At 49.4% G+C, this 13,412-nt stretch overlaps 1 protein-coding gene across 6 annotated transcripts in view; it reads right to left on the bottom strand.

Moving 5' to 3' along the window:
- The window catches only part of KLHL13 (kelch like family member 13), a 59,511-nt gene extending 46,786 nt beyond the window's left edge, over positions 1–12,725 (bottom strand). Inside the window, exons 1-2 of one of the 6 annotated variants that reach the window (XM_062612785.1) lie at positions 12,592–12,724; positions 2,473–2,537 (exon numbers count right to left, since the gene is read on the bottom strand). In XM_062612785.1, coding sequence (XP_062468769.1) covers positions 2,473–2,537 — 65 coding nt within the window. In that variant the 5' untranslated portion in view covers positions 12,592–12,724. Of the gene's footprint in view, positions 1–1,882; positions 1,966–2,472; positions 2,538–12,591 lie in introns of those variants that run through there. The other 5 variants (XM_062612786.1, XM_062612781.1, XM_062612788.1 and 2 more) reach the window with 5 other exon arrangements.
- Positions 12,726–13,412: the final 687 nt, after the last annotated feature.

Raw genomic sequence — 13,412 nt, 5'->3', positions numbered from 1 at the left:
AGAGGCATCAACTAAACACTGCTCTGTAAAGGGTTAACAAAAAGCTGAAAACATCACAGCAGGAGGTGAAATCTTGTGAAGCTTCTCAGTAAAATAACAAACACTCCAGTAAACTGACTCTTCCAGTGTTCAGAAGTGACTTCTGGGTAGCCAGCTTACACTACCTAACAATAACAGCAAAGAAGCTCACAACATTAAAGCCCACTTTCCCATTTTCTGCTGTAAAACCTTCTGGTACCCCTCTCCTGTATCACACACCAGAGCATCACCACCTGCTTCACTCAGAAACTAAATCCATGGTATTTCCTTAAGCTACCATTCAAGTATCCATGTGACAAGGCACCTTGGAATCACTTTCCACTGAACTCTGAGCCTTCCCACCTGCTGCTACTTCCATCACCATATCCTTTACCTGCAGGCTTCATCTAAACCACTTCCTTGGGAAAAAAAGATCTACATATGCAAATAGAGGCCTGGGAAAAATGCTTTTGGATCAGGTTAGTCAGCATGATCCCAAACACCCATCACTGTCGGCAAGTTACTGGTTCTGGAGTGCTGTTAGTGGGTGAAGGTGGAAGCTCAGGGAACACCAGGCTGCGGATCAACTCAAAAGGCATCACTTCTCCTTTGCTTTCTAACAGCCATCTTGAGCATACCTTAAGAGGACACAGCCACTGAACTGATAATGCAGGAAACACCAGGTCATGAGCCCAGCATTGCACACAGTGCTCACTGGCTTACAGTGACATGAGAGCTAAGTAAGATGTATTTCACACGTTGGTGATTTAGCTTACTACTTGGTAACATGTGGACATGTTCTAACACTACAGGATTAACAGCCAAGATGAGATTTGGATTTCTAATGCTACTCGTCCTAGAAACGGACATTAAGGACCTCCCAAACACGAGGACCTTGAACACCAGGACAAGAGCAGCCCAGCTCTCCTGGCTCCAGCAACCACCTCAAAAAGAGGGGCCAAAAGCCATACAACTTTTAGATAACCGACTGGCAAGAAACAAAAAGCCCAAGATCGTTCTGGATGTCCTGACTTGTACCAAGAATCATTTCCACCCTTAAAACTCCTCTTCACCACGCTGCACATGCACAGTTATTCTTTGATGTTATATTTGCTCGACTCCACAAGAATCACAAGGATTTGTCAGAGCAAAACGTGCGAGCAGCCAAGTTCCCTCCCTACCTTTCAAAGGGTGAAGGCTGCTAAACAGGATACTTCTAAAGGAATGAATGCACAGGTTGAATTGTCAGCTCAGTCTATCCAGGCTCAGGAAAAGTCAGCTGAAGCTTTAGCTGCATTCTGCTAAGATTTCAAAGCCTCGCAGTCTACAAATACATACATTTACCTTCTCAGCTAATCTGGACAAGCTCCTCAAGAAGCTGAAAGCCATCAGCCTTACAGGATCTCCTTGTGTTCCATACACTAGTGTGTACAAAGAACTGAACAGCTTCCTGGGTCTTTATCAATTGTTCTAACAACTGACCTGAGGCCACACAATTTGCTCCCCAGCAATTAAACAATTACAGTATTTCATCAAAGGAGAGGGCTCAGATTTTCAAGCCATGAACACTGCAAGGCAGGCAGGCAGCCCTGGGTAAAACACTGTTCCATGGAAGAACTCAATGACACACTCAAAGAGCTCTACAAAAGAAAATGCAATCTTTCTCATCTGAACATTTGCATGTTAAGCATTAAACTGCTGTGTAGATACAAGAGTTCCCAAGAGCTGTTCATTTCCAATTGCCTATTTCCAAATCATGCTATTTAACAATACAAAAGACTTCTCATTTCAGTTCTAGCCAAGGCTGACAAACAACATTAACAGCATCTGCTGAACATTTGCACTTTACCAGCACACTACTCACCCCCACAGGCTCTCTTAAGTCATCTATTTTGTACTGGGAAAATTCAGCAGAATAATTTTCAATGCCTCAATTGATGCAAGGATGCCTCCTGCAACATCTGCAAAGGGCTATATAAGGAATACAGAGCATGCACATACAGAAATATTTATGTATCCTTCAAACTAGAAAGTTTCATGCTACCAGCACCTGAGGATATTGTTAAAGGTGGCTGCTTTCTTGATACATGAACCATTTAATCAACATCTACTGAATCCGAAGTTTCATAGAAGGAAATGAAATACAAAAGGTCAGACAAAGACCTACTCAGCCAGGCTTCCTGCCGAACAGCAGCTGATCCAGGAGCAGCAGGAACAGAACAACACTGCACCATAGCAGCCTTCCTCCCTCCAAAGCCTTCCCAGTATTGCTTCCCAAACAGCGCTCCCTCTACTGATGCACTGCCTCTTTCCTGCGTGAAAACCTGGGACCACATCCACAATTCAGCTACACAAATTGTTGCCCAGTTATGTTAATGGAACAGGAACAGTTTCACCGGGGTTTAGCCATCAGAAAACATTATTTGCATACACAAAGCATCTCAACTTTCTTACTGTTCATGGCAGGATCCCAGGGCTATGTTTCGCCATTCCCAAGTGGTCCAGGTTAATTTTGACATCTAGAACAAGGTTCAGGAAAAGAAAAAACATTGTCACACACATTTGCATGCTGTTATTCACTGTAGATGTTATTGTAAAGAACTGCAGGGTACAGCATCTCCCACAGAGTTAACTATTGGCTTCTGCAGTTCTTTGAGCTCCATCTCTGCTGTGAGTGGAAAATCGGATAGCCCCACTTCTTGCCTAGAGGGAAAGTTCACATAACTCACTGCAGAGCTGGGGCACCCTGCTCTTGCCCATGTATAGTGCGGGTTTCAGACCCAATTCTGCAAGACCACAGCTCCAAATAAAAACCAGTTTTAACAACAGTGCAGAAGAAAGAAACTCAGAGCTCATTTCTGCTTTCAGGCTACTCAGTCTGTATCTCAGAAGTAGAGCCACCATTTCATGCAAGTCACTGTATGCATACAAGTCACAGAAGGGACACAAGTCCTAACAAAAGCAACACCTTCATCATGACATTAAGCCAAGCTTTCAGACATTCACCCCCCCCACACTCGCACTGGAAGCCATCGGCCAAGCTTCCAGGCAGGGCACCAGGCACAATGGGCTTGGAACAGCACTGAGCTGCAGGATCTGGCAGGAGACACTGCTCTGCTTTTTAATGCCAGGAAGACAGCATGCCCCATTGACAAGGAAAAAAGCAGGCAGTTACCCCAACACGCAGGGAACGAGTAGCTGCACTGTTACCTGCAATGGCTGTCATGTGTTCAACTGTTCTAACGTAAAGCAGACTGAGGAAACACTGGTGACAACACCATTGCTTCTGCTTCCTCTGCACTTGCACTCCAGAAAGAAGGAAGTTGTTTAGTCTGCAGAAGAGAAGGCTCGGGGGGAGGACCTTATCACACCCCACAGTTACCTAAAGGAAAGCTGTAGTGAGGTGGGCTCAGTCTCTGCTCCCAAGGAACAAGGGATGGGACAAGAGGAAATGGCCTCAAGCTGCACCAGGGCAGTTTAGATGGAGCTGAGGAACAATTCCTGCCCCAGAGGGTGCTCAGGCATTGGAACAGGCTGCCCAAGGCAGGGCTGCAGACACCGTCCCTGCAAGTGTTCACACCCCGTGGAGACGAGGCCTCAGTGCCATGGGGCAGTAATGGCCTTGGCAGTGCTGGGAACAGATGGACTGAAGGAGCTTAAAGGGCTTTTCCGACCTGGTTGATTCTAGGATTCTACAGTTCTATGCTGAAGCATCCCATGTGCTCACGTTCAGGCAGCACCAGCAAACGAGTGTCACTGCTGGAACAACTCAGTGAACAAACTCCTCAGTGTCAAGCCCTTGCCAAACGATAAAGCATCAGTAACAGCAGTATCACACAGGAAACCACAGGTTAACCAACAGTAACAGATAAAAAGCACTATGGGATGTCCAAGCTTCTGAGCCAAAACCGAAAGGAGTTACCTTGAGATTTATGAGGCTATTGCAGCCTATTTCATGAAGCTTTCTTCCTTTTATGCTCCTCCTTGAAATGTGTCAGATTATTTGGCTGTTTGCATATGCCCACCTATGCCTGGAGCCATCAGAAAGACCCATGTTCCAGAATACAAGTATTAAGGTGTCAGGAGTGACACACACAGAAACCTCTTACCCAGGAGCAAACCAGAGACACAAGAAGTTAGGAAGTTGTTTCTGATGGCAAGAAGCCCTCTAAACCCAGGAGGGGGTCCCAGGCTTCCCCGCATCCCCTGGCAGGGCACTGCAGAACCTGCATCCCTGCAGTGCCGGGCAGGCTGCTCCAGTGACGCATGCAGCACCACACTGGAGGGCTTGTGAGAGGCTCTGGGTGATGGAAACCTCACACAATGTCAGGCTTGTTCCACACATCTGGGATGGCCCTGACACAGTGAAGTCAGTACAAAGACAGCGTTTTTTCCTCCAGCCCACTCTTTTTTCCTCCTCCCCCCATTTCTTTTTCCACCATTATTTATCCCTGACTCCCGGTTAGGAGCTGTGAAGTGTTGCCATGCAACCTCTGCTCTGGCACATTCACACTTCCCAGCCAAACCCCCTCCTACTGTTAATTTTCCTAACGAATAAACAACCTGAACTAATAATGGGAGCTGGTGACAACCACAGCCCAGGCTTCTCCATAGGGAAGATAGGCCACTTCCCCAGCAACCCCACAGCACCCGCCAGCACTGCTGGAAGAGCATTAACACAACTGCCATCCCCATAAACCATGTCAAAACCTAACCGCTTCTTTCACTCCACGCCAGCGGATCACTACAGCCTAAGCAGGAAATGCACTCATTCCCTAGGAGGATCATGAACTGGATGCTCTGATTTCACCCATCCTCACAGAAGCCACATTTCTGCCTTTTGAGAAGCATTTTAGGCTGTGACCCTCTGCCCTGGGTTTGGATCTCCTCCTCTAGGAACACCTGTGCCATGAAGAGCTCAGCACCTCCAGCTGTTTGTCCCTGCTCCAGGGCACAAGGCTGCCAGCAGACCTGCTCCCACGGACTTCCTAACCTAGTTACACAGGATCAACTGATACAAAGAATGATTCTTTCGGCTGTTTAAACCATTCCACCTTATTTGGGTTGGCATTGTGCAGAAGAGCTCACATAAGTGTCTAAGCTGCCAGAGGCAAGGTTTACAGCCCCCTTACTGAAACATTTCCTCCTTCTACATACCAGGAATGATGGCCAGCTGCAAAACCAGACAAGAGTCCCTGGCAGCATCCCGAAAGAAACAAGGGCCATTGGCCAACGGTGTCACCCAAGGAATGAATTCTAAGAGGAGGACAAGTCTTGCCTACATCCGCTCAGCCCGTTCCAGGGCAGTCATTTCACCCAGCTCTCAGAGCTCCTCGTGCTGGGACAGCCACACGAGCACCTATGGTCACACTGTGTGCAAGCCTCGGCCCTTGCAGGAAGGCGAGAGATGCTGGTGACATCCATCGTGTTGTCCTAAGGCTACAAGTTCTGCAAGATCAAAATGCCACCACCAGAGGCTTGAGTCAGACTATGTGCTTACTGAGCTGGGCTGTATTACTGCACAAACCCCAGGAAAACAAAAATGTGAAGACTACAGCAGCATAACAGGAGTTGGGAACAGAAACCACCTTTTTCTTCTGTGCACGCCAAGCAGCATCACACCAAGGTCTCAGTCCATGACTGTGGATCTTAAACACCACCAGGTATGCAGATCAGCAAGAAGGACAAAAAACGAAGCTTAAGGAAAACAAAACCTCAGGGTCTCCATCTCCAGGGTCCATTTAGAGCCTGACAGGAAACTCCTCCACATATCCAACCTTCCATTAAGACAAGCTCCTAAACCAGTCCTGAAAAGGATTAGCCTACTTGCAGAGAGAGGAGCCAGGCTCTGCCAGCACACACCACCACCACCAAGGTGGAGGCAATGCCTCTTCCACCAACACCAGGGTAGCTGATACCATGGTTCTCTCACTACTGCTCCCCTCTAAAGTCCCTGTTTGGGCATTAAGAGCAAAACTGCCAGACTCAGGGGGTAAATGTGGTGCCAGGTCTCGGAGGTGCAGAGCCGAGGGAGCACTGCGCAGCAACTCAAGCCACTGAGTAAATGCAGATTCAGGACTGCTGCATTAGATAGATTTACCCTTTGAGTCTTCTGTAGCTCAAGTGTTTAATTCCTAACTTCCACTCTGAATGTGTAAGTTTGCAAAGTCTTTAATTTATATAAAATATCTCATAGGGCACACACCCTGATGGAAATATTTTCATTCCACTGTATAGCAACATGCTTAGGACAGCAAACACAAGAGCCCTGCTTAAATCGCTAGATATAACATCACTGCTAAATTACAAATTCAACATGAAAGAGAACAAAACTGGTTACGTTCTGTTCCTGTTAAAAGCCTCCCACATAAACAGGCAATAAAATATAGTTGTTAAGAGGCAGCAATACAACCACGTATGTGTTTTTTAACTTGGAGTTGCTACTACTTCAAATGTTACCCACTAGCCGTGAGCAGAAAGATGATAAGGGAGGGGGATAAGCTATTAATACAAGTCTTCTACAACTCTGGCACCACCTTATATAGCTGTAGCACAAAAAGGCTTTAAATAACAGATGTGCATGCTTTCATGTAAAGATTTTACACTGAAGCTACTCAAGTCAAGCACTGAGCAGCCAAAAGTATTCAAGGTAGAATAGCAACCGATTTTTCCTGCATGGCTTCCTTCAAGAGCCAGGTATCATCTGCTGTTCTGCACAGGTGAAAAGTCATGCTTTCATGTAAAGATTTTACTGAAAGCATGAACAGGCACAGGTGAAAAGCATCTCTTTAAAAGCATCTGGAAACTTGGGAGCGCTGCCCTGGTCCTGCTGCGTTGCATTCAACACATCACAGAATCACAGAATGGTTTGAGTTGGAAGGGACCTTAAAGCTCACCCAGCTCCAACCCTGCCACGGGCAGGGACACCTTCCACTGGAGCAGCTTGCTCCAAAAGCCCCTGTGTCCAACCTGGCCTCGAACACTGCCAGGGATGGGGCAGCCACAGCTTCTCTGGGCACCCTGTGCCAGCACCTCAGCACCCTCACAGGGAAGAGCTTCTGCCTAAGAGCTCATCTCAATCTCCTCTGTTAAGTTTAAAGCCATCGCCCCTTATCTATCACTACAGTCACATCCTAGACCTGCTGAGAGAAGCAGTCCTGCTTTCCCTCCACTCACCTCCAGCCACGGCATTCCTGCTCCTACCTGCGTGAGCAACAGCAAGGTGTAGCCACAGGGTGAGTTGCAGCCTGATCTGAACATTACTGAGTGGGTTAGTTTCCCATGAGATAAGAGCATGAAAGAAATCACCCGGCAATCACAGCAGCTCTGCCAAGGGAGCTGAGGAGGAGATCAGGTACCAGGCAGGACCACCCAGAGATGCAGCAGATGAGGTTCCTGCAGCACCAAATTGCCTCCAGAGCCTCTGGCATCAGATTCTGCCCTCCAAGTGTGAATCTTCTGCTTCATTTTCCATCTATACCAGGTTATGAAGAAGTTTCAAATTTAAAAGAAATTCTTTCCATTTATTTCTTACAGAATTGTTTGAACACATAGAAAATGTGCTACAAGAATGTGTAACAGAAATAGAGCTTCAGCTTCAGAGAGCTGGGGTTTGTGCCACTCCAGTAACAACCTGCTGGGTATTTCAGATCATCATCTTAACAGAGTGCTGAGTATTCCACATTAGCATTATCAGATAAGGTCAGTATTCAAAAGAATCAAATTCCCATGATGGTAAATGAACTGCACGTGGAACAGATTCAACTTGAAACTAGCACAGACCACTCGCATGGAGATCCCAAAAGCAGGCAGGAAGCAGGAACTGGGTCAAAACTCACGTGTTTCTCCTTGCTTTCTTCAACCTACAGGAGTCTCTAATCACCACCACCCATACACCTCAAATTGTGATCTGTTCTTTTCAGGACATGGATCCTCACCTTCCTCGTAACAACAGTTTGCACAGGACCAGATGCAGGTGTAACTGAGCTGGTTTACAACTTATCACGGTTTTCATTTGTTGTGTCACTAAATCCCGGTCTGCAATTTCTGAAGGATACAGATCGTTAAATCTGCCCCTTTGTGGTTGTTCTCCTCACCAAGAACAAAGGAAACAAAGCTCTCCCTCGCTTCCCTGCAAAGATGGAAATTCACATTCAGAACACACGGAGATGCTGAGCACTGCAATACCTGTTAAAGCAGTTAAAGAACTCAGAGCCAGCGCAGGCTCTCAAACCGTCCCCTCCCTGGTTTAACCACGCAACCTCCGCAGCACATTCCCATACGCTTTAGTGGTTTTCCTCTCACAAGGTGAAACAGCTTAGGCAGGACCTCTGTCCTAAAGCAGCTTATACCTCCCACCTCCAGGCAAGCGGACTCAGAGAGGCAGGACAAGCAAGTACACAACCAGCAAGCAGGAGCTGCAGGTGTCTGACATGGCGGGTAATAGTCCTGCTGCTGACAACTGGTTCCATTGCTGGGCTCAGCCACATGCACAAAACATTGGCGGTTTAGGGATGGGATCCAGAGGGACCCGGACAGGTTGGAGAGGTGGGACTGTGTATGCTGGGCTGCACCCCCAGAGTGTGAGCAGCAGCTCGGGGGGGGATTCTCCTCCTCTGCTGCTTTCTGGGGAGATCCCCCCTGCAGTCCTGATCCAGCTCTGGGGCAGCAGCACAAGAGGGATGTGGCAGGGGGTTGGGACTGGATGAACTTTAAAGTCCCTTCCAACCTAAACCAGGCTGTGATTCCATGTACATCACTGGCTGGGCACCCCCAGAGCTGGTGCCCATGGAAAGGAACAGCACAATGCATGACCTGACAGGGCACTGGGTAAAGCTGATGCTCTTGAAGATTGAAATGGGAAAAGGTTTTAAGTTTTCCCCCAGATCTCAGCAACTACACTCTGGGGCAAAAGCTCCAAGAACTTCTTTGAAAGCAAAACTTCCGTTCATGATGCATTTTCATTACGACTTTCACCTGTACCAGCAGATATTTCATATGAAAGAAACCAAGCAGAACAGTGTTGGCATTGCCAAACATCTCTCACATTTCGCAACTATAACACACCACCAAGCAGCTGCATCAGTCACAAAGAAGAAGACAGAACAAAAGCCTCAAGAAATCATATGACCAGAGCCATTAGTATTTACAAGGAAGCACTGTTCCCACAAAGGAAACCAAATGACAGATTCCCCACAGCTAGCTGAAAGCAAAACCGTTGAGAATACACATCAGTAACTGGTGCTCTCTTCAGAAGATGAGTACACCTGATTCACTCCAAAAGAGCTGCTCGAAGCACGCATGGAAGTCATCAAATCCATTGTAGGAGATGGGAAATTGCTTGAATTCCCTTACTGCTGGTATTCTGAAGCACACTGGCTGATGAAAGGAGTCAGGCTTACACTTGCAAGTTCCCCTTGCGTTCCAGCAGATCCCTTCCTACCTCAGCAGCCAAAAGGTATCTTCAAGCAACCCCCTTCTGAAACGCTCCTGTCACCAGTTCCAGGTCACACACACCAATTCCCTGTATCCCAGTGCACTTACAGCTTGTTTCCTCCTCGGGTCCTGCCCACACAGGACTCAGGCTATCCACACACTGTGTCCTCAACCCGAAACCAGCAGGCTCCTCAATCACCCTGAATGCCCATTGAACACATGCCTTATCTTCCAGAGACTACAGCCTAACACGGCTTCATTACTTCCTAGTTTTTCCAAGACACTTTGCTTCGGGAGAGCAAATACACCAAAAGAAATTTCCTCCACACTGTTGCGTTTGAGTTCTCCATAAAGCTCTGATTTCCCAACTTTAAGAAACCTTTTGCATCACCAAGAGTTAAAAACATGAAGATGTTTTCCCTCCAGTGCTCTGACAACACAAGACACTGGGAATACAAAAATCTGAGGGCAGAGAACCTGGAAAGGAAAGCAGAACGCATGCTGCCCCATGCAGTAATGATCTTACCTCCCACTCACACTGGCATCCACACACACTGCACCAGATCTGTGATAGAGGCATCCACCCCTGTGAACCCAGGCCACCAAAGTCAACTTTCATAAGCTGTAAGAGTCACTGGCAAAGTGTTTTACTATGGAGAGTGAAACAGCCAAACAGTGAGCACTTTGAGGCTGAGAGCTCTTAAATCCCAGACTGGTTTGCGTTGAAGGGACCTTAAAGCTCACCCAGCTCCAACCCCTGCCACAGGCAAGGACACCTTCCACTAGAGCAGCTTGCTCCAAGCCCCTGTGTCCAACCTGCCCTTGAACACTGCCAGGGATGGGGCAGCCACAGCTTCTCTGGGCACCCTGTGCCAGCGCTTAAGAGCTCACCTCAGTCTCCCCTCTGGCAGGTTAAAGCCATTCCCCTTGGCCTGTTCCTACAGGCCCTTATCCAAAGCCCCTCTTCAGCTTTCCTGGAGCCCCTTTAGGCACTGGAAAGCCACAGTGCATGCTTTGCTATAGGTCATTTTCTGCCACAGTAAGTTTTGCCAGCATGGACAGAACAACTAAAAGAGTAGACACAAAAAGCAGGTTTTACACATCACAGGTGCCTCAGCAGTGGGACAACCATGCAAAAGCAGAGCATTTTTGACAGCTTTGCTTGTGATGCTTCTGGAAGTGATACAGTAGAGCTCACAGAAACTCTCCCTGCAGTACACATTGAACATTCAGAGTCCTAGTGTGGACTAATTAACCCTTCCTAATAGCGGGACCACACTAGGAACACACAGCCCTTGAGGTACTTTGAATTCAGACAGCAGAGGTAATGCCTTTAGATCCAGACATCCCGGGCTTCATCACCACTGCCAAGGAAACACAGACAAGTACTATGTTATACTGAGATACACTACCAGTTTGTTGATTTGGGGGTTATTTTAAAGGGCTCCAACATTTTCTGAGCTTCTTGCAAACCAAAAAAAAAAAAGAAAACCCACACATTTAGGGTTACTGGAATTCCAGGGGCAAGCAAGGCTTCACTTTGTATGCTCAACCCCATGTGCTTCTCTCCAGCTCATGTGCCAGAACAAGAGCTCTGTTCGCAGCAGCTTCATTTCACCTCCCCTCTGAGCCCCCTTAGAGCTCACTGAAGGATCCATCACCAACCTCACACGCTGCCTCTGCAGCGCTATGAGCCGAACACACTCCCTTCTCTGTGCAAGCCAAACCCTGACAGGCTGGTTGACATGATCCCTGTGCCCATCATCCCGCCACGGACATGCTCTGCTCTTACTGTGGGAACACGCTGGGTCAGGGAGTCTGTGCATGGCCCTGTTTTCTGGCTGGGCAGGTTCAGCGATCTGCTTCATTCCCAGCATCACCAGAACATGTGCCAGGGGTACCACAAAGCACACAAGTCCCCGAGCCACTATCACTGCTGCAGAGTAGGTACAGGTGAGCCGCAGCCTCAGGTGACTTCGGCTCAGTAAATCTTCCACACAAGAGCAGAAGAAACCTTTTCAAATGATAATAAATAACAGCTGGCTGAGGCAAAGCCACCTGAATTCATGCCGGAGCCCTGGTGCCAAGCCAAGGCTCACTAGAACTCTTGGCGCTTTGAAGCAGAGCAGCATGCTAATTCATGCTGGGAGCTCACTGTAATGGGTCTGAACTCCAGATGGGAAGGAAAATGTTTAGAAGCACGATCCCAGCCCCACAGGGACCACAGAGGTACAGTCAGGGTGGCATTTCACTCCAGCTACTACCCACACTTACGACAGCTTTTTACTATCACCTCTCTGCAGCCGGTTCTGGTATTAAAGCAGACTGCAGAACAGGCTTTGCATGGAAGCACAGCAGGGGGAAGAGTGCCCTGAAGGTTCTTCATTAGCATTATCTCTGTCTGCAGCTCACTGGGGAAAGAACAAGGAAACTCCTCCGTGGCGTTCTATTCAAACGCATGAGCCACAGTTAAAGGAGAGACATTTCTAAAGCAGACTTCACAGCAGGGCCAAGCCAGCATCAGTTTCATTGACACTGCGAACACCCGAGCTAAAGAGCCCTTTGCCACACGGAACTGCAAGCGATGCTCCCCGCAGCTCCTGAACGGCAGCCAGGACCCGAGCCACGGCTCCCGAGTTAACACCGCGCTTCTCATAGGCACAAAGTCCCGAGCAGCGAGTCCCGAGTAAAACACAGCTTGGCCTAAATCTGATGCGAACAGGGAGAGGAGGAAACCATCAAGTTAATGACACCCTGCGTTGCATCCCTGTTTCTAATGGCTGCATCTCAGAGCTAAGCCCCTAAACTCCAGACCTCGACCGGGCCAACAGCGAAGGGGAACAATGAACACCGGCAGCAGACGGGGCCGCGGGACGGAGAACGCGGCTGCCGGGCTCCGGGACAATGCCTGGAACCTGGGAGCTGGAGGCGCTTCTCCGCGGCACAAAGCCCGCTCCGGAGCACGCCGGGACCCGCGGCCCTGCCCGCGCTCACCCCACCCCGGTTCTCCCCCTCACTAACCGGGTACCCCCTCGGCAGCCCCCGGCCGCACAGGCCCCGCCGGACACAACGGTCCCCGGCCCCACCGTGCCCTCGAACCGCGGCACGGCCGGAGGGTGCCCCTCGCCCCGCTCTCACCTGCGGGCTGCGGCCGCCCGGCCCCGCCGCGGGCCCCGCTCCGGACCGTCCCCAAAGTCCCGAGCGCGGCCGCACGCCCGGTACCGCCCCCCGGCACCGCGCGTCACCGGCAGCGCCAACATGGCGGGCACGCCGTGCGCATGCGCACGTGGCCAAGCGACGCGCGGAGAGAAGAGGCGGGGAGGGTGGGCGGTGCAGGGGGAGGAGTTAAAGGAAAAGGGGGCGGGGCTATGTGGAAGGGGCGTGGTCTGAGAGAGCTTGCGGCGGGGGATGGATGGATGGATGATGGGTGGAGATGGAGGGATGGATGGATGGATGGATGGATGGATGGATGGATGGATGGATGGATGGATGGATGGATGGATGGATGGATGGATCTATGGATGGATGGATGGATGGATGGATGGATGGATGGATGGATGGATGGATGGATGGATGGATGGATGGATGGATGGATGATGGGTGGATGGGTGGATGGATGATGTAGCTCTCTAACTCCAGCTTGGTTCCAGCCATAGACAGGGCACTTCCGAAGCCCACTGACTACCCTGGTCCCCATTAATGCACAACAGATCCTACAGAGCTGCTGCGCGCAGACAGCCTGTCCGTGGCTGTTCCCACAGGCTGGCATCCCATCCTGAAGGCTACAATGTGCCGACGGAAGCTGCTCGCCCGCCAACCATCTGAAGAGGCTCTGTGAGAGTTACTCCAGCCTCCAAGAGGGAGGAAGGGATCTGAGCAGCAATAAATGATGTTTGCTGAGGCTGGTGATGCCTCATAAAAAGTCTCCTATGGGCAGAGCATGCCCAGGTCCTGTTCTT

Source organism: Pezoporus occidentalis, unplaced genomic scaffold (genome assembly GCF_034315485.1).
Source record: "Pezoporus occidentalis ecotype Australia unplaced genomic scaffold, CSIRO_AGI_Poc_V1 ctg161, whole genome shotgun sequence".
Lineage (NCBI taxonomy): Eukaryota > Metazoa > Chordata > Aves > Psittaciformes > Psittacidae > Pezoporus > Pezoporus occidentalis.
Note: the sequence above shows the minus strand (reverse complement) of the source record. Positions and strands in the feature narration are given on the sequence as shown.